This window comes from Barbus barbus, assembly GCF_936440315.1.
Source record: "Barbus barbus genome assembly, chromosome: 26".
In the NCBI taxonomy this organism is placed as follows: domain Eukaryota; kingdom Metazoa; phylum Chordata; class Actinopteri; order Cypriniformes; family Cyprinidae; genus Barbus; species Barbus barbus.
In genome coordinates, this window is record NC_136754.1 from 18,139,265 (window position 1) to 18,161,374 (window position 22,110).

Here is a 22,110-nt window from a genome sequence, read left to right on the forward strand (position 1 = left end):
CGGTTTAACACTGGTTTTGCTTTGTTGCACAGAACTAATCGTTGCCTGGGTTGTGTAGGCTACGTATGTGTGGGGCGGAGCTTTCAAAATAGGGGCGAGACCCTTTTGGGGTAGGGGCATGTTTGTTTTGGTGATTTCAAATATCAACATTGGCTTCCAGAAATCACTTACCTCACCTTTAACGCTCCAAAAGCGGCACCTAGTGGAAAAGAAAGAATTTGCATTTTCATTCAGACCAACGAGAAAATCAAGTTTTCCCAGGCCTGCGCTCACAACAACTGGGCAGGCAATATGCTAATGTTTCATGTTGACTTCAACATGAAATGGCTTGGGATTGTTTTAAAAACGACTCGTTTCAATGATTCAGAGTAGACTCTTTCTTTGAACTATCCCTTTAATGTTTTATTAGTGTTATTTTAATTTTTTTTTATGAAATGATACTCCAAATAAGAAACTAAATCTTCCAGCAGGTGGCGGTAAATGTCTTAATTCGATTCTTTCGGCTGATTCATTCAGGAAGTGAATTTTATGAATAAGCCTTTGAATCATTGGTTCACACAATTCATTCAAACCCATAGTTCAAAGCGCAAATTCATTCAGAAACTAAACACCGCTGTGTTGCTCGAGGAGGCACACAACAGTTATATGCTATGGCTTTAAATTATGTTCTCTGCAAAATTGAGCAAAAACATATAATGTTTTGTTTAAAATATAACACAATATTAACTTCTTATTTACTGAACTGTTGAATAAAATCAATTTAAACTAGTGCTGTCAAACGAGTAATTACGATTAATCGCATCCAAAATAAAAGTTTTTGTTTACATAATATATGTATGTGTACATTGTATATTTATTATGTATGTATAAATACACACACATACAGTATATATTTTGAAAATATTTACATGTATATACGTTTATATATTTATATTCTTATGTTTTATATATAAATATATTTAATTTTTAATTTTAACATATTTTTCTTAATTATATACATGCATGTGTTTGTATTTATATATACATAATAAATACACATGTAAACAAAAACTTTTATTTTGGATGCGATTAATCGCAATTAATCGTTTGACAGCACTATTTTAAACTCATGATATTTGGGACAAAATCAGCCCTTGTGATATTGCTCTCGCTGCTCGTGTGATATCGTATGATACAAATATGAGACAAAACCTCATACAGGAGCATTTTTGCACCAATATCTTGAATTTTAGGGCATAACTGCAGTTTATGTTAACTGTGTGTTAACTGTGTTAAAATATTTTAATTGCATTATTTTTTCATAACTAATTAAAAACTGACAGCCCTAATATATATATAATATACATATACACACACACACGCACACACACACACACACACACTGTTGTGGTCAGAATTGTTCCCTGGTAATCCTATATTTATCCTTGGTAAATATGAACAAAGACACATGTGAAAGTAAATTTGCATTGTTAATCCTATTGATCTTTTTTTTTTTTTTTTTTTTTTTTAAGACAAAATTCTAACCTTTCATTGGAGAATTAAAAATGGGGTGAAATCTCATTATGAAATAAAACTTTTTTTCTAATACACGCTGTCCACAATTAATGGTACCCTTTTATAAAATTTTTGCAACCTCCTTTTGCGAAGATAACAGCTCTGAGTCTTCACTTATAATGCCTGATGAGTTTGGAGAACATCTGAGGTCAGAGAACATTCCTTCAGACACTCCAGAGCTTTTAGATTCCCAGCTCCATGTGGATGCTTCTCCTCTTCAGTTCACTCCACTCATTTTCTATAGGGTTCAGGTCAGGGTAGAACAGGAGCCATGACAGAACATTAGATTTGTGCTCAGTGACCCATTCTTGTTTTGATTTTGATGTTTGTTTTTGGTTCATTGTCCTGTTGTAAGATCCAACTTTGGCCCATTATAAGATTTCTAGCAGGGACAGTCAGTATTTAATTTTTTATCTCTTGGTATTTGATTGAATCCATGAATGATGCCATATATCTGATTTACAGGACCTCTGGCAGAAAAATGGGCCCACAGCATTAAAGATATAGAAGTACTGTATGTTTCATTGCACACTTGAGGTACTTTTTATTCATGTGGGCATCAAACCAATCTTGAGTGTCTGCTGCTAAAAATCTAATTTTTTAGTTTCATCTGACCATAACACCCAGTCCCGTTTGAAGTTCCAGTAGTTTCTAGAAACTGAATATGCTGGAGTTCATTTTTTTTCTTGAAACTCTCCCAAACAACTTGTGGTGATATAAGTGCTTTTTGATATTATTTGAAGCTTTCCAACCCCAGTATTCAACTATTTCCCGCAGTTCTCCTGGTGTTATCCATGGAGAGTCTTTGGCAACTATCCTCCTCGCCTTGCATTAAGACAATATAGACACACGTCCTCTTCCAGGCTGATTTGTGACATTTTCTGTTGATTGGAATTTCTTAATTATTACTTTGATGGAGGATATGGGCATTTTTAATGCTTTAATTCTTTTCTTACAGCCACTTTCTAATTTGTGAAACTTAACAGTTTTTTGCTGCACATAAGAACTATTTTCTGTGTTGTTGTTTTTTCATTGTTATGGATGATTAATGGAATTAGGCTTGTCACCTCATATTTATATTCCTGTGAAAAAGAAAAGTCATGGTTCGATAATTTCATGTTCCTAGTAGCCCTGGTGTGCTAAATATATATATATATATATATATATAAATGGGAATCTACTTGAGATATTTTATTCATAAGAATTTCTAATTGTACCAATAATTCTGGCCATTGTGTATTAAAGAAAACATTTTCACAATGTGATTTTCCCCCACTTTCATTTTTTTATTTCAATTAAAGCATAGTTTTTTTTTTTATTGCATTTTTTTGAATGAAAGGTCAAATGGATAAACACTGCAGATTTATTTTCACAGCCTTCTTTGATCATATTCACCAAGGGTAACAACAATTTTGACCACAAATTTCTAAATGACCACAAAAAACTAAAATTGTGATGTGTGTGTACATTTATTGCTACAGGTGTATATTGCATGAATTTATGAATAGGAATAGAAAGAGTGTGACTTTTTATTTCATTTATTTATGAAGGTTGCTCTCAGAGATCAAAGAAATTTCTGCCTCCAGCAAAACCTATTCACAATCCCATTGCAAGTGTCCTGCAGCAGACTGAGAAATCACATGAGCTGGAGGAATCTGTTTTGTGGACCCATGAACCTTTTAGAGAAAGAGATCCAGCTGTCGACCGGACGGGTTTTGTGGAAGCAAGGCCTTTACCTACTGCCAGTGCTCCTCTCTTCAAGACTCGGTACGGTTTGCTACATTTTGATTGAATTAACAAAATTTGCTGATGTAACAAGCAGTACTTTGTGTTTGAAATGGATATTGGCAGTAGAACAATAAGTGGGTAAACAGACTGGATTTTGTTGTAAACCTAGGTTGTTCAAAGCTCCCACTAGAAGGATCTCAGGGAATGATGAAGACGGTATCCCAAATCAGATGATGTCACCAACAAATGACACAGGTTTCCTTGGTCAGGTTGCCGTGACAACCACAGGTCCACAGACTACACATGCTGTTGCTACCTGTAGTCCCTTTATTGACTTGGGCCAAACAGAACAAACATGCGATGTACCTTCAAAAACAAACCATAATCTCCATTTTGGTTTCAGACCTGCAGAATTAGAAGGTAAAATAAAACTGTGGCACTCATTCCAGTTAACTGGAATGTCATGATATAGAGTTAGTCCAAGTTGGCAGAAATTTAACCAGCTATTCTACCTGTTAAAAAGTTAAATCTCGGAACTTTTTAAAGGTGGGGTAAGCGATTTATGGTAGCCAATGTTGACATTTGACTCTCTCCTCTGCATCATGAGTAGACACGCCCCTTACTGCTGACTGGCGACAAGTTTGTTGTGGTACTCAGCCCCGACTCGTTTTCTAAAGCGTTTTTGAAAAAAATGCATACCCCACCTTTAATGCCGGATACACACTGCGTGATTTTACTCAAATGCCCAAAATCAATGGCAATTTAGTGCTCGTACATGTGAGGGACAATCGCTTGTTGTGTAGTGTGTGTTACCAAAGACTCAATCTTAGAGAAGCGCAGATTCATCGCTGATGCCTATTAGATTCTAAAAACAGAAAAGTTTCACATACAGATTACAACATTGTCAATATATTGTCAAAGAACCCCTATGAGGCGCCATGCGCGGAGAGTTTGTGTGTGTGTGCATTTCATATATATTTGTTTGAGCAGTTAGTAGTATACATGTACAGTGCCCTCCATAAGTATTAGAACAGTAAAGACAAAATTGTTCTGTTGGCTGTGGAGTCAAAACATTTGCAAATATGATTAAAAGATGAATATGAGACAAAACTACAGAATGTCACGTTTTATTATTAGCCGTTTCAACACATACATGTTTTACCAAATAAAAAGAACAGCACTTTTAGAGTTCATCCCACTCATTGATGTGAGCATAAGTATTGGGACAGTTGAACATAAGGCAGATATAAAAGATTAAAAGCTATTATTTAGTTGCAGATCCCTTGCGCACAATCACAGCAGTGAGTCCGTGACCCATAGACATCACCAGACTCTTGGTCTCATCCTTTGAAATACTTTTCCCAGCCTTTAATGCAGTCAATTCCAATTGTTGCTTGTTTTGGATAGTTTCTGCCTTTACTCTCCTCTTCAGCTGGTGACATTCATGTTCAATCCGATTTAAATCTGGAGATTGACTTTCCATTTCTTTGCCCTTATAAATTCCTTGACTGAACTGGCTGGGTGTTTTGGGTCATTGTCCTGATGCAATATGAAGCACTTCCCAATTAATCTGGTGGCATTTTCTTGAATATTGGTAGGCAAGATGGTTTTGTACCCTTCTTAATTCATTCTGCTACAGTCATCATACATTAAGACATCAGTAAAGTTGAGAGGGCCTGTTCCAGAGGCAGCCGTGCATGCCCATGCCATGACACCACCTCCACCATGCTTTACAAATGAGGCTGTATGCTTGGGATCATTTGCAGTTCCCTTTTTTCTCCACATTTTTGCTTTCCCATCACTTAGATAAAGGTTCATCTTTGTCTCATCGGTCCATATACACAGTTCCAAAACTCTTCTGGCTCACCTTTGTGCTTTTTTGCAAACTCTAATCTTGCCTTTCTGTTTTTGGTGCTGGTCAGAGGTTTGCATCTTGCTGTGTAGCATCTGTAATTCTGTGTCAAAGTCTCCTGAGGACAGTAGATTGTCAGAGCATCACCCCAGCTTTCTGGAAGTTGTTGGTGATTATACAGACACGTCTTTTAGGATTCATTTTCACAGCTTTTATGATTTGTCTGTCATCAACTACTGTTGTTTTCTCAGCTGATCAGGTCGTTGTTGGTTGCTGGTGGTTTCCAAACTGTTGATTTCTCCATGCCTTTTGTTTTTGCTAGAGCTCTAATTGACTTCCTCTTTTCTTTTAGCATCCAAATTGCTTGCTTTTCTCTCAAAGTCAGCTCCCTCATCTTCATCCTGGTTTGTGTGTCATCATCGAATGCAATATTCATAATACAGAAGTAATGGATATAACCGATACGACACATTCCCTGCTTTTAATATCTGAAGAATTAATGCAACAGGACACAGCTGATCACTTAGAAAGACCTGTGAGGCAACTGTTCCAATACTTATGCTCACATCAGATAAAGGGATGAAAGTCTAAAAGTGCTGAACCTCTTAGCTGGTAAAACATCTATATGTTGAATCACCCAATAATAAAATGTGACATTCTGTAGTTTTGTCTCATATTCATCTTTTAATCATATTTGTAAATGTCTTGACTCCACAGCCAACAGAGCAATTTTGTCTTTACTGTTCCAGTACTTTTGGAGGGCACTGTATGCGTGACTGTTTCATATATGTGTATGCAAGTGTTTCATGTATGTTTGCATGAGTGAAGTTTGATTTAACCTCTTAAGACCCTGCGGCCTCATATGAGGACATTATATTTTAGTGAATTTCTCTAATACTGTACATGCCACAGTTTTAAGTCTGTCCTGTAGAGAGCACATTCAGGGCTTTTCAGAGATACCAAATGATTGGATGTTTCACCATGACCACACCCTCTCCTTGGTCTTCAAATATGTCTGAAATTAATTTAGTGACACTTTTATGGAAATATGATAATATTTAGTAATTATCATTTAAATCTGTCTAATTTTTAAACTGTGTGTCATAAATCAACATCTCAGGAAAATGTTATGGGGTTTCAAATCAAAATATGACCTTCTGTTACGAAACGATGTTGATTTCATACATGTCCTCATATGAGGACACCGGGACTAAAAGCATGTTTATTACTCATTTTGGGAGACGAAATAGGGAAAGAAATTATATTTCAATATTCTATGAAATATTATATATTATTATTAAAATCTGATCAGTTATTACTATTACTTATTATTAATGTTCATTTGGATTTAAATCTGGAGATTGTCTTGGGCAATCTAAGACTTTCCATTTCTTTGCCCTTATAAATTCCTTGACTGAACTGGCAGGGTGTTTTGGGTCATTGTCCTGATGCAATATGAAGCAATTCCCAATCAATCTGGTGGCATTTTCTTGAATATTGGTAGGCAAAAAGGTTTTGTATTCTTCTAAATTCATTCTGCTACAGTCATCATACATTAAGTCATCAGTAAAGTTGAGAGGGCCTGTTCCAGAGACAGCCATGCATGCCCATGCCATGACACCACCTCCACCATGCTTTATAGATGAGGCTGTATGCTTGGGATCATTTGCAGTTCCCTTTTTTCTCCACATTTTTGCTTTCCCATCAAATATAAAGAAATTATATTTAAATATTATATGAAATATTATATATTATTATGAAAATCTGATCAGTTATTACTCCCATTATTACACTTCTTTTTTCATTACATGTTGCCCCAAAAATACATTAATATGCAAATTAGATTTAGTTTATAGATACATTGTATATAATGTGAAAACCCGTTTATGGCCATTTCACACACACTTTGCATAAAGATAAAAGGTATATTGAATCATTCTGTTATAAGATAGTTAAGAATCATCTTTATACAAAGTAAAAAAAATATATAAATCTTAAACTAAAAATGTATTGGTGATTTAAAAAAAAATCTATTCTTTTTGCCAATGCATGTTCATTCATGTCTTTTTAGTTTTTCAAAAAGTTTTTCAAAAAAATTGAGTCCCGATGTCCTCAACCGAGGACATAGCATAACTTATGAATGAAATATCATTTTTTATTACATTTTTTACATTATTCTAAATGCTCTAAACTATTTAAAGTCATGAATAAAACTAATTTTTTTCCTAAAACTTTTCTCTCGGGTCTTAAGAGGTTAAGCCCTATACGACGCGTCATAAACCCCTTTCACACGGATCTGCAAAAATGATTTAAAACACTGTTACGCATGTACACATTATGTTCTATTATATATCAAGTTTGCATTTGCATCGTTTATAAGGAGATGTTAAATGTATTATTTTCAAATTTGTACTTTGAAACCCGTCTTTAAAAGTTTGCATTTTCAGGTCTCCAGAACGTTGATGTCGTATAAACAAATGGCCAAAATGCTTAAAAAGTGTTCTGTTTTTAGTTAAAAATGGTGTCGTAGAAACACTCTCTGCAGTGTGAAATGTGTTTTAACTGGAAACTACATTGGTGATTATCTACAGCCAATGAGAACGCAAGATACAGGGCAAAGGAAATTTCAAGGGGAGAAGTCACTGACCTGCAACAAAACATCAGCAAGCATGGCTTCTCCAAGCAACCGTTCTCTCCTTCTAAAAAAATATTGAAGATGATAATAAGAAAAACTGCAGTTTGAGCCATCATAATTTTACTATTTCTTATATAATTGTATTTAATCACATATTTTCCTAGATTCCACGATACAGTCTCGCCACAGCTAAGATTTCTGTCACAGTGAACTTGATGAATTTCAAGGAGTTGGCATCGAAACAGACAGCACCAGACCACCATTGTGTTACTCTCATTATTGGAGACTGTGACAATAATGTAGTTTTCCAGCAGAAAATCCTGTAAGACCTGTATGATTGAATAAACAAAGGCAAGTTCATTTTCCTTAAAATGAAAGATGCATTATTTCTTTTTCAGGGAATACGTTGCTCTCTAAGTCTAAGTCAAAGAGAATCGAGGTGACAAGAGCACCTAAGGGAGAGGAGCTAAGCATTCATTTGATCAGCTCTGAATATGGTCAGTGGTCACATAGCCCATGTCTGGCAATAATTAAACTAGCCATAATGGTTTTTTGGATGTTCAGATAGTGTCATTCAGTAAAATGTTAAATATTTGTCTGGCATAAACATCTTCATTTAGAGTGCTCTGGTAATATCTAGTAATATTTTAAATTAAATAATGATCATTAATTGTGTAGTGGGACTGGGCATTCAGCAGAAGTACAGTGTCAGGAATGAAGAGGTTTGGAGCTGAATTATCCTGCATTAGAGAGAACCCTACATGGAGAGTGCAGAGGATTCACAACACGGAGAAGACACAAGGCACTACACTGACAACTGCAACTCCCTCAAACAGAGGTCAGACTCCTTGAAACATGAGAATTCATCATTTGAGTCATACCATGATGGTATGTTTGCTCATCACATCACATGCACTCAAAGTTTGACAGAAAATACTGTAGTTACAGTGAATGTGAAGTTAAATCAGTGAATCAGTGTTATTTTATTATTTGTGACTCATGTTGGCTAAATGGGTAGGAATGCACACCGTCTAATTTTGAGGTACAGGCAAAAAAAGTGAAAAATTAAAATTTTAGTCAAATTTGGGGTTTTCTCAAATTAATTCATTAAGCCCTCGTCTAGCGAGCCCAACACTCCAAATACAAATTAAACATCTAAATTTATCTATAATTATACATTTTCTGAGAGGAGTACGTTGACTCTCATCTGAAGCGTGCGTATAGAGGCAATTCCAGCAGCGTGCGGTCCCGATAAATATACACAGAATTACAGTATTTAAGTATTCATGCAAACATAATCTGTTATGTTTTAAGTGAACATTTGGGGAACTGTTGGGGAAAAACATCTGATGTGTAACATTATATTAGATCTGTGCATTACAGTAGGTCTTAATATATAGGCCGTCTGTCTCAATGTTAATCTGAAAAGGTATTTTTACATGCTTTCTTTAATGTTTTTGTTTAAATGTAAAATGAAAAAGGTAATGCATTATTTGTTTCTTATATTTGTTCTACTGTTTATTTTCTGCATGTGTTTTTATAACAAAGATAAAAAAAAAAGAACTGGAGGAAAAGAATCAGCGTTGCTAGGAGATTTTACTTTGAAACCTTCCGAAAACTTTAACTCGATTTTTCTCAAAACTGACTTTGCTGACTCTATTGACTTTAAACGGGTGTAGCTCAGTCATTTTTCTTCCCGATTCCAACAAATTATACATTTTGATGGTCTTTTAATGGAGAATATAGGAAAAAAAAATAACCATTTTTTTTTAAATTTGCTCATTGTGACTCATTTTGTCACCACATGTCACGTTTTATCGTTGAGATACTATTATCATATTAATTAATAGTTTGAATTATTTATTTTTTTAAGAGTTTCTCGTTTCATTTTACTTTTTAAAATTTGTAGCATGTTTTTGTCATATTTATTAGTTTTTTTGAATGTCTGTGAGGTTCTTATAGATATTTATTTTTACTCAGTTTTACTCTTTTTAGTACATCAAGTTTAAATGAGAAATTTGTCCTCTCTCTCCTCCATCTAGTTTAATAAGAGCTTTTAGAAATCTGACGTATCAATTGTCAAACTATCTACAGGTTACAACGATGAGCTGGGATACCTTTATTCTGAAATTGGAGACCCAGAACATTCTCAACCTTTCGCTTTACCTCAAAGTATGTTTTTTAGAGCATCTGATGTTTGCTATATACAGTGGGTACGGAAAGTATTCAGACCCCCTTCAATTTTTAACTCTTTGTTATATTGCAGCCATTTGCCAAAATCATTTAAGTTCTTTTCTTTTTTTCCTCATTAATGTACACACAGCACCCCATATTGACAGAAAAACACAGAATTGTTGACATTTTTGCAAATTTATTAAAAAAGAAAAACTGAAATATCACATGGTCCTAAGTATTCAGACCCTTTGCTCGGTATTTAGTAGAAGCACCCTTTTGATCTAATACAGCCATGAGTCTTTTTGGGAAAGATGCAACAAGTTTTCCACACCTGGATTTGGGGATCCTCTGCCATTTCTCCTTGCAGATCCTCTCCAGTTCTGTCAGGTTGGATGGTAAACGTTGGTGGACAGCCATTTTTAGGTCTCTCCAGAGATGCTCAATTGGGTTTAAGTCAGGGATCTGGCTGGGCCATTCAAGAACAGTCACGGAGTTGTTGTGAAGCCACTCCTTCGTTATTTTAGCTGTGTGCTTAGGGTCATTGTCTTGTTGAGAGGTAAACCTTCAGCCCAGTCTGAGGTCCTGAGCACTCTGGAGAAGGTTTTCATCCAGGATATCCCTGTACTTGGCCGCATTCATCTTTCCCTCGATTGCAACCAGTCGTCCTGTCCCTGCAGCTGAAAAACACCCCCACAGCATGATGCTGCCACCACCATGCTTCACTGTTGGGACTGTATTGGACAGGTGATGAGCAGTGCCTGGTTTTCTCCACACATACCGCTTAGAATTAAGGCCAAAAAGTTCTATCTTGGTCTCATCAGACCAGAGAATCTTATTTCTCACCATCTTGGAGTCCTTCAGGTGTTTTTTTGTGTCTTGCACTGAGGAGAGGCTTCCGTCGGGCCACTCTGCCATAAAGCCCCAACTGGTAGAGGGCTGCAGTGATGGTTGACTTTCTACAACTTTCTCCCATCTCCCGACTGCATCTCTGGAGCTCAGCCACAGTGATCTTTGGGTTCTTCTTTACCTCTCTCACCAAGGCTCTTCTCCCCCGATAGCTCAGTTTGGTCGGACGGCCAGCTCTAAGAAGGGTTCTGGTCGTCCCAAACGTCATCCATTTAAGGATTATGGAGGCCACTGTGCTCTTAGGAACCTTAAGTGCAGCAGAATTGTTTTTTGTAACCTTGGCCAGATCTGTGCTTTGCCACAATTCTGTCTCTGAGCTCTTCAGGCAGTTCCTAATCGCGTTTGGTCTCGTACTGTATCGTGTATCTTGTCAGTGTGTGCACTTGCTTGGCCATTTGTAGTTGATAAACAGGAAAGTGGGTTCAAGCGCCAGCAGAAGGCAGTGTAATGAAGTGGTCTTTAAGAGAAGCAGTCTATCAGCGGAAGTTTAAAATCAGCTCGTAAGTGTATTTACTTGTCTCAGTGTTTAGCGCATTTGCCGTTGCTAGGAAACGCTTATTTTGTTTACTAGGATGAGAGTTGCTGAAATCGCGTTTGGTCTCCTACTGTATCGTGTATCTTGTCAGTGTGTGCACTTGCTTGGCCATTTGTAGTTGATAAACAGGAAAGTGGGTTCAAGCGCCAGCAGAAGGCAGTGTAATGAAGTGGTCTTTAAGAGAAGCAGTCTATCAGCGGAAGTTTAAAATCAGCTCGTAAGTGTATTTACTTGTCTCAGTGTTTAGCGCATTTGCCGTTGCTAGGAAACGCTTATTTTGTTTACTAGGATGAGAGTTGCTGAAATCGCGTTTGGTCTCGTACTGTATCGTGTATCTTGTCAGTGTGTGCACTTGCTTGGCCATTTGTAGTTGATAAACAGGAAAGTGGGTCCAGCTGAATTGAAATGATCATTTGTTGGTTTGGTATAATAAAGGTTATTATACCGCGGCAGCGGTCGCGGCAGTCGTCGTGTGAAGCCCTCTTAGTGTGAAGACCAAAGAGTGTAAAGACCATCGACTCTACCGTGCGACTCCACCGGGCAGGGACACCGGCAAGGGATAGTAGTAGCTTTTTATTTAATTTTTTCATTGATATGTTTATTATTGAAATGTTGTTGTTATATGCATGTGTTAATTTTATTTAATTTCTTTATTTTCTTAAATATGTGGGTAGATAGTATTTATAGAGTTGTAACTTTTTAGTTTTAGTTACTTTTTCTTATTTGTAAGTCGCTTTGGACAAAAGCGTCTGCTAAATGACAAAAGTAAAGTAAAGTAAAGTAAAAGTAAGTTCCTTTGACCTCATGATTCTCATTTGCTCTGACATGCACTGTGAGCTGTAAGGTCTTATACAGACAGGTGTGTGTATGAAGGTGTAGAACCATCTCAAGGATGATCAGAAGAAATGGACAGCACCTGAGTTAAATACGAGTGTCACAGCAAAGGGTCTGAATACTTAGGACCATGTGATATTTCAGTTTTTCTTTTTTAATAAATCTGCAAAAATTTCAACAATTCTGTGTTTTTCTGTCAATATGGGGTGCTGTGTGTACATTAATGAGGAAAAAAAATTAACTTAAATGATTTTAGCAAATGGCTGCAATATAACAGAGTGAAAAATTTAAGGGGGTCTGAATACTTTCCGTACCAACTGTATATTGTTCATATTAACAATAACAGCAAAGCATTTTTCCTCACATAAAATTTAAATAATCTGTTACATATCATCTTTTAAGGGGTTTTGATTCAGTCAGCTCAAGCCGTGCAACGATGGACAGATGAACAGAATAAGGGCTAATAAAGCCAGTGTTTATACAGCCCATGCAAACCCAGAGCACATTGCTGACTCTGATCACCTCTGGTCTGGTTCTCCTGATGTGACCTTTGACCTGGGAGTAAATGATTGGGATGATTTTGATGATGGTAACCTGGTTGAAGCTAGTGAGGTGTGCTGTGTGACCCGATGACAGACCGTGGTCAACCTTCAAATGCTGGTTTGTTAGGCTCATTTTATAGTCTTCTTTGGATATCTTTGGATATTCGATCTTGGTCAAATAGTTTTTTGTGCAATAGGAGGTTTGGCTTCAGCCTCACAATGTACAGCCCAAACCATAAAAGGAACTGCAAGTCCTGTCTTGCCACAAAGGTAACCCCCTCTTCATTCAAATGTGTTTCAGTATAACTTGCATTGATGTTGTGGGGCATTCAAATCAATCAAATCAAATCATCGCAAAGTTACCCACTTCCTACTGATAAAAAGCATGTTTAATAGGAATATAAGAGCAGTTATGCTCTGGTCCCGTGGGTGTAATACATGTATAATATCTTTTGAACTATCCTTTGCTTTTGGCCAAATGCCTTGGAAAGAGATACGCACATACACATATATTTACTTATTTATTTTTCAGAATCCAACCAATGGCTGTTACCTCTCAAACTGTAAGTATAACTGTAGTTCCCTCAAATAGTTCAAGAAGAATATGGTAACCAAGTATTTTGTATGTACTAGAAAAGATTGAAGTGATTGTGTTTGAGTCACTATTTTCTGGTTTTATTAATCATCTCACAGGCAGTGTGCTCAGAAATTAGCAAGTCCCTTTCAAACCAGAGTCAAGCAAAAACAGCTTCAGTCCAAAGAAGATTTGATTTTATCACATGGACAGATGCAGCTTTGAAGGAAACACACCTGTTAGCAGGTATTTTAAGAAATAATTAACTTTAATTATCATATTACAGATTTACTGTGTGTAAACATTGTTTAATAATACAGGGATCACACGAAGGACATCTGCAATGAGACCAGTGTTTTTCTGGGCATGTTCGATGGCCTTTTTTAGAGTTGCTGTAAAGGATTCTTGACACATTTAACACTACGTTGTGTAAGGATGTTCTTGGTTTAACACTAATGTGAATGACAAAAAGAAAAGTTGTTGTATGTATGTATAGCGTTCTATCAATTTTGAAAAGGCTGAACTATATTGAACTAAATATTGGAAAGTTGCTCTGTAAATATCACATGAAATTAGATTTTTAAGACTGACAAAATTGTCAGGAATGAATGATAAAAGTTTTTGTCTCTGTAATTATTGTTTTTGTTCTTTTTTGTTTGTTTGTTTTTTACCCCACAGTGTTCTTTTAGCCGTTGGGTTAGGGTTAGTAGTTTTAATTAGCTTTATATAAAGATACAAGTCTATGATATTTAAATAGCTGTAATACACTTTAAGATGTTTATTTCTGCCTTAAAAAATATATCAACCTTATTAAAAAATCAGCAATTAGTTTGACTCTTTTTTTCCTCCTCTCTTCTCCATTCTCCGTTAACTGATGAAAATGTTTTGGGCTCAACCAAGCAAATCAGCTGCATCATGTCAATTATAGTTGTGGCAAAAGTTTATTATAATTTGAATTAAACAGCAAGTTATTTACAATGATTAGCTGTTGAATCTTAAGCACCTTTGACACTCCCTGTGTCACACACCTTATCTGGCCAAGTCACCCATATTACATTCATTACAAAACACTTAACACATTTTAACTGCAAATATCTTCAGAATTCAAAAAGATTACTTCAGTTCATCAGTGCAAAGCATTACATAGGTCTGACATAACTGACAAGAAATGTTTTTTTTTTCGTTGATTAAATTTGTTGTTGTTCTCCTCTCATTCTCTGGAGGTGACAGTCTTCATCTGCCCCACTGCGCTGGGCTGAGGCATTGTAAGCATAGCCATCTCTCGTATCAGTGTTGCTAAAATAGAACATGCTAGTTAGCTTACAACCCATCAACCTAATATGTGTCAGAACATCTGTATAGATAGATAGATAGATAGATAGATAGATAGATAGATAGAAGGTCTGTGTTGGAGTGAAACTTACGTTTGCATTGTTTTGAATGCGATGCATTTCAAAATTCCTCCCAAAAGTAACAATGCTCCACCTACCCAGGCTATATAGAGGGCAGGACCAAATGTGTACCTGACCATTCAAAACAAAGAAAGAGATAACAGGATTCAGCACTTAACAGACACCTGTGAATCATATGTGAGTGAAAAATCTTTTTTTTTCATCTTACCTGGAAGCAAATGAATCAGTTCCTTCCATTACCCCCATACCCATGTCTGCACCCATGCCTGCGCCCATGCCTGCGCACATGCCTGTGCCCATGCCCGCGCCCATGCATGCGCCCATGCCCGTGCCCATGCCCGCGCCCATGCCCGCGCACATGCCTGTGCCCATGCCCGTTGCCATGCCCGCGCACATGCCTGTGCCCATGCCCGCGCCCATGCCATTTCCATAATCTATTCCTCCTTTCTGTCCTTGCTTTTGATTGTATTGGGTTGGGTATTGCATCATGAAACTAGGCACTATTTGATCAGCATACACTGATGATCCAGAAATATCAAAAATCCCTGAAAAGAACAAAGATGATGTGGACCATATTGAGAATTATTGTAGCAATAACAGTTTGTAAACATAATAGAAACAAATTGAAAGATCAGTGGGGTTTAGTTTAGATACTGAGTAATAATAAGCTTTTTTTTACCAGCAATGATAAACAAAATCCCTGCGCTTAGCACCAGTTTGCCCTTGGTCAGTAGATCCATTCTTCTCATATTGAAGCACTTTAGGCAGAAGATTCCGATGAACACTGCAGTCACACCTACTAAAATCGCCATTATCATCAGCGCTCTTATAGCCCGAAGGATTCCTGAAAAAATACAGGGATATAGAATATTAATGCTTTTGAATCAATGCTTTTGTTTTATTTCATCTTTCATCTTTATTTCATAAACTTATTATTAAAGTGATAGTTCACCCAAACATGAAAATTCTGTCATTTATTCAGTCTCATGTCATTACAAACCTGCATGACTTTCTTTTTTTTCTGTGGAACACAAAATAAGATATTTAGAAATTTTGGTTCCTATTGACTTTGATTATGTGGTTAAAAAATATAATGGAAGTCAATGGGAATTAAAACTGTTTGATTACGAACATTTTTTAAATATATTTTTTGTTCCATACAGTGATGGTGAATAAATGCTGACAGAATTGTCATTTTTGGATGAAAAATGGACCTCAGCAGATGACAACTCCTCCTCAACGACATGGAAAAACTTTATATACCATTATTTTTTAGACTATAAATGTTTAGTGAGAAATATCATTTCCAGCACAAATTTCTAATTTTAGGTTCAGAAATAAACTTGGTTGTCATTATTGGGTTTGTACACAGAAAATCACATTATGTTAACCTACTTGAGTAGCTCAGGTAGCCGTTGAGAGGTTGGCACTCGGTGAATCCAGTCTGGGACACCTCGCAGTCCTTCCACAGGCCCGTATAATGGTGGATGGAGGTTGCCTCGTGCTCCTGCTGGTCTTCGGTGCACCACACATCCATGACCGTGGCAGCAAGAACTCCAACTGTACCGATGGCTCCTGATACAAAACCTGTGGTCTGTAGTGCTGTGGCACTCATTCTGCCTCTGTCTTCGTTTCTCGTCTAGGATCTGGTGAAGTTGGTGGTGAGAAGTGTTGAGGCTGACTGAGGCTGGACAGGGTCACACTGTTTTTATAGTGTGAAGGCTCACATGCACACTCATAAAATGATGCTTGATATGCATTGGGTTGTCATAGTTCCACCTACTTTCAACAAAAATATAAAAGGAGTAATAAAAGGAGTCATCATAAGCAACATCTCTCTGATACTCACTTGATGTGTAATATCTTAGAACAGTTCAGACAGGCCTTACAATGCACACCTAATTATTGGATCATTTTGACTTAGTGAGTAAACATTACACTCGAGACAAAGTCTTGTCTTTGCCTTTTCTTCACCTCTGATTGTTCCTCTGCTTAATACTTGACAATTACTGATGCATGAAGAATCAGCAGAGGCTGAAAAGAGTCTGCTAACAATGAGTAATTAATGACATTTGTGAGGAAAGCCAAGAAAACATGAGCCCTTGTGGATTGAGCAAGGATTCAAAAATAGCATTTAATTGCATTAAGGTGCATATGATAAGATGTATAGTACTGTACATCATCCAATAAATTATGAAAAAAACAATGAACACCTTTATGATTATGCATGATATCATACAGTTGTAGCTTGTTCATTGTAGTTAATCATTTGGATATGTTCCAGACATAATCAGCAGTTTCTGTAGAAAACGTGTGTGTGTTTATATATATAGTGCTTTAGAGAGAAATTACAAATGTTAGATGAACTATATAATGTTAGGTGACTTATTAGATTAATTATATATCGAGATAGATAGATAGATAGATAGATAGATAGATAGATAGATAGATAGATAGATAGATAGATAGAGTTCTTTAGAGAGAAATTATGTATGTAATTTGTCAACTCAACGCTTCAAATGATTTCCAACTCCCCCACCTCTTGTCCTTCTATTAATTAACATATTACAATGACACATATTCATAGATTTTCAATATAGACTAATAAATTAAATTGAATTGGAGAAAATAATTGGAATTTTGGAAAAACAATAAAAGTTTGATCCCAAAAAAGCCATAGAGCTTTAATTAGGCTAGATATTCAACCCTGATTTGCAACCTTATGTTTGTAATTAAAACACCAATATAAATATATTGCATTGGACGGGGCATAGGACAGATACATGATAAAAAGATGAAATAACATGAAAAATATTTCAGCATATGGGGGGAAAAAAACAATGGAAAAAGCACAAAGTTTTGTTGAACACTTGTTGAAACAAGGGAATGCGAAAATCTGCCTTTATTATGCAAAACAGAACAGACAAGCATTTACCAGACAATTGACAATTTGTTTACAATTGAAAAGTTAATGATACAATGTTTTTTTGCCTTAAGGCTTTCAGTCACAGATTTTGAATGTGGTCAAAGGATGTTTCATACAACAGCCTGTGGATGAATCATAAGACTAATGCCAATAACTAGCAATTATCAAAGGTCAAATACTGCAGCCTTTTAGGTTAAATTAAATGTAAGTAAAAATGTCGGTTATGATGTATAGGCTAATATTAAAATATTGTGTATACAGTAAGTTGAAGTGTTTTATTTGAAATGCGCCTGCTGTACTTCTAGCTACTGCTAAAAATACCTACAGATACCGGACACTTTTACAAATCAGCAGGTCATGCGCGTGTGTTTAGCATGTACACAATGTCTTTGAACGAGTTATTTGCTCCATTCGTTTACATACACATTTTCAAGTAAAGATAAAATGTCATAAAGACTAGCCTATTCAAATCACCACTGATTGTGTTAAAATTCATCTTTGGCTCTGAGCAGTAACATTTATAATTATTACCATAATAGCTACTGGGCTTTATAAATCAATGTGAAAACAAAGAGGCCCGTACAAATAAATAAAATTATTATTAATGATAATAGCCTAGTAAAACGTATTTCAATCAACATTTATTCAAGCTGCGCTTGAACTTGAACTGAGTAGACCAATCGGTTTCTCTCTTTAAAAAAACCTTTCCTCGATGCTATTGACATATTAATGACTGAGTCACAGCGCTGTAGAGCGGATCGCAGTCTTGCTCATACCTGGAAACACTATATAGGCAAGTGGAGGTGTGAGACTGGAAGAAGACCAGGGCGAACAGTTACAGGGCAGCAGGTATCCGGGGTTTGCAGGTGACAGGTGAGTGTGCGCGTACTGACCCGAGCATCCCAGACTCCCGAAGGACCGGTGTCCACTCTGATAGCCAAAAGCAGAAGAGAAAGCCAACGAGCCCGGGGCTAAAGCAAGTTTTTCGTGTTGAAAAGCAGTGGTAGCAGTGCTAACAGTTGACCGGCGGCTCGGCTCCATGAAAGGATGTTGCATGGACGCAGTTGAATGAAGGGGTCGAGGTTTGTCCAAATTTGAGAGCGCTTGAAGTTCTCGCTCGCCGTGACGCGGTAAAGTCAACAGCGTGTCCTTCCTCAGCAGTCCTTTAGGTTTGCGTCTCGGTCGGTATTTGTAGTCGGGATGCTCTCTCATGTGTTGGGCGCGTAGTCTTTTGGCCTCGTCGATGTAAGGTCTCTTTTCAGACTCAGAGAGCAGCTTCCAGTCGGCGCCGAGTCTCTTGCTGATCTCAGAGTTGTGCATCTTTGGGTTCTTCAGTGCCATCTGTCTTCTCTGACCTCGCGACCAGACCATGAACGCGTTCATTGGTCTCTTGATGTGCTCCATGGGCTGCTTCATCATGTTCCTCGAATTCATTTGCTGCTTTGCGTAACGGAATTTAAAAAGAAAAAAAAGTTTCTATAACACCTGAAAGTATATTGAAATCATCTGTGGAAAGAGAGGGTTCCTCCTCTGATGAGGTGCGGTGAGATGTGCAGCGGTGTTTAAAGGCAGAATTAGTATTATTTTATTTATTTTTGCCACTGAAACTGAAGTGTGTGAGAAGGTTTGTGAGATGTTTGTTTCAAATCTCTTCCAAAGAAAGCTGTGCAGCGAGGAGCGCGCGCTCTGAAACATCATCACCCCTCGTGCCCAATCAGCGCGTGAGCGACATAATACAGTTACAATGACACCAAAAAGAGTGATTTCTGCAAAAAGAGAGACTCAATGAAATTAAAATGACTTTAAAGCTGCCTATAAAAGTTTAGGTATAAGCCACTCTCTCAAAATACACACACACACACACACGCGCTTGAATTTACAGTGCAAGGAGGACACTATTAAGTTAACGCTATCCTTGGTGGGACAGATTATTTACAACAAAAGCTGTCATAGACATAACATGTCCATGAATTTTATTTGTAAACAATTTAGCTTAAAAGTTATATGAATGCATAAGGGGAAATGTGTATCGTAGAAGCCACAACCATTTCCTTTGCAACCATTTTTCTTTTAATAACCTTCTTGCTTTGGCTAGTGAATTTCACATGCTCCTGCAGAGTGAATCCATTTTTAAGAATGAGGTACAAACATTACACTTATATCAAATTATTTCAAGTATTTAATGTCAAAATACCCATTTACACCCAGAATAATTCTGAAGCATTTGCAACATTCATAATGTTATACAAAATATTTTACCTTCAAATAAATAATTTCTTTTAAACTTTACATTCATCAAAGAACCCTGGAAAAGATGCATCAATATCAAAATGTTTCAATATTGATAATGTTCCTTGAGCAGCAAATCAGCATATTAGAGTGAAGGATCATTTGACACTGAAGATGCTGATGATGAAAATTTAGCTTTGAATCAAAATAATAAATTAGGCCTATATTTTAAAATAAAGGGAAAACAGTTACTTTAAATTGTAATATTTCACTATATTACTGTTTTTAATATATTTTTCATCAATAAATGCAGCCTCTGTGAGCAAGAGACTTCTTTAAAATAACATTTAAAAAGTGTTATTTCCTGGTTGCTTTGACAATTAATTATGTTTATACATTCATCACACAATGCTTTGCTACTAGCTATAACATTTTAAAGTTTTTTCCCTTTTATCTGCACAGCTGTTACAAATATGGCATAGGAATTTAGAAATAAATGGGTTTTGTTTTAATCATAAACCGATGTATGAATGATGTGGATTATTTACAATGCAGAAAAGAAACAAAGTACGATATTTTCTGAATTCACCCTTCCAACTATTGGGATTTGGTAAAAATGCAAAGTGCATGAGAATGACCGAAGTCTAAGAATTTTCCATTATGTCCAAAAAGGAACATCAGCAGACGCCTGGATATTCTGGCCACGGATAAGCAGGTTAGCCATGAATAATCCTTCCATGTCAAAGGAAGGAGTCCTTCCTAATATATGTCTCGAGCCCACTGCTTCTGTGAATTGTTCAGATAAATGAGAGGAGCGTGAACTGACCACAGGACAGCTGGTGATTTGCTGTGTCCATCATGAGATTTTATTCCCTGGACTGAGGGATTTTTGACACAGGGTGGCACTGATCATGCTGTGAAGCTGATTGCTTTTCATTTGCCTTTTACAGGTAGATAAAATAGCCATTGAAAGAGCTATCAAATCTAGACCCTGCTTTTAGATGCCTTCTTTTATCACCTCAAATGACAAGTAGTGTGAAAAGAGTTTAGCATTCACATACAAAGCACTTTTCTTTAAAATGACAAATGTTTAGAACATTTTAATTCATTTAGGTTTTAAATAAGTAATCATAAGTATAGCTTTTTATGTTTATATGTTAAATATTTGGTCATTGCACCAGGTAAAATAGCTGTGTTCTGCATATTTGGATGCATTGTACTCTCTCAGACAGCATATGACAATATGCTCCCTGTGGAGAGTGATTAGCAAGACTATAGTTGCCAACAGCACAAATTGACCAACATAATCTGTTTTTCCTCAGAGCAAAAGTAATATTGTACCCCAGGACCCAACATATCATTTCCTTTATATATCATGCCAAAAGTATCTTTTCAAATTTATAAGGAAAATGGAAAATGCAGTGCTTGAGAAAAAAAGATATAAAAGGAGAATGTCCAGGAGAGAGAATGATGCTTATGCTTATTTTTTATTTATTTATTTATTTTGCATTATTTTCTCTGCATTTAACTAAATGAGGGTGGAAAGGAAACATATATATGTTTTAATTAAATATACCACCCAGGAGGATTGACAATATCTACATTATTGCAATATCTATAATAATAATAACAATAATAATGAAAATAATAACCAATAAAAGCTAAATAATAGATTAAAAAGGGAAAAGTAACAAAATACACTGTAATAAAATTGTACTTAAATGTAAATGGTAAAGCGTGCATTTATGTTCATATAACATTTGTATCATGCAAAAACTATATAAATGCACACACGTACATATACACAGTTTGACATGCTCCAAAAATCCTTTGACCATGCAAAAATGATTTCAAGCAATTTCTACAATATGTTTTCTCTTGCATGTTGCATGAAGCTGTAAATACAGGCATTTAAGCATGAAATAAAACTCTGATTACTCTCAGACTTTCTTCAGTGTTGTAAAAAGCAAGTGACACCTTCAAGTGGTATTTTGAAAACCTCTTCCAGAGCAATCCTCCAGATTTCCTCTGCTCTGGGGGATAAATCTTGTGCTTATTTTAATCATATTTGAGAGAAGTCAAGCTTTGCTTTAATAGCCTTTCATGGAAATATTGGTGGTAAAAATGTGTTGGAGGACTGACGGAGACAGCTCAAATCCTGAGAGGTGTCATGATCTATCCCTAGCCACTCTCTCGTCCCTGTGAATT

The 22,110-nt window shown here is 36.4% G+C and overlaps 2 protein-coding genes across 2 annotated transcripts; both read right to left on the reverse strand.

Annotated features, from left to right (window-relative positions):
• Nucleotides 1-14,522: 14,522 nt before the first annotated feature.
• LOC306845826 (claudin-18-like) lies at nt 14,523-16,362 on the reverse strand (the record flags this gene model as incomplete). Its single annotated transcript, XM_079378801.1, has 5 exons — nt 14,523-14,631; nt 14,760-14,858; nt 14,956-15,292; nt 15,427-15,591; nt 16,143-16,362. The coding sequence occupies 5 exons, from the start codon at nt 16,360-16,362 to the stop codon at nt 14,523-14,525; spliced, it is 930 nt and encodes a 309-aa protein (XP_079234927.1).
• A 2,049-nt stretch (nt 16,363-18,411) lies between these two features.
• LOC306845828 (transcription factor Sox-14-like) lies at nt 18,412-19,107 on the reverse strand (the record flags this gene model as incomplete). Its single annotated transcript, XM_079378805.1, has 1 exon — nt 18,412-19,107. One exon carries the CDS (start codon nt 19,105-19,107, stop codon nt 18,412-18,414), a length of 696 nt encoding a protein of 231 aa, XP_079234931.1.
• Nucleotides 19,108-22,110: the final 3,003 nt, after the last annotated feature.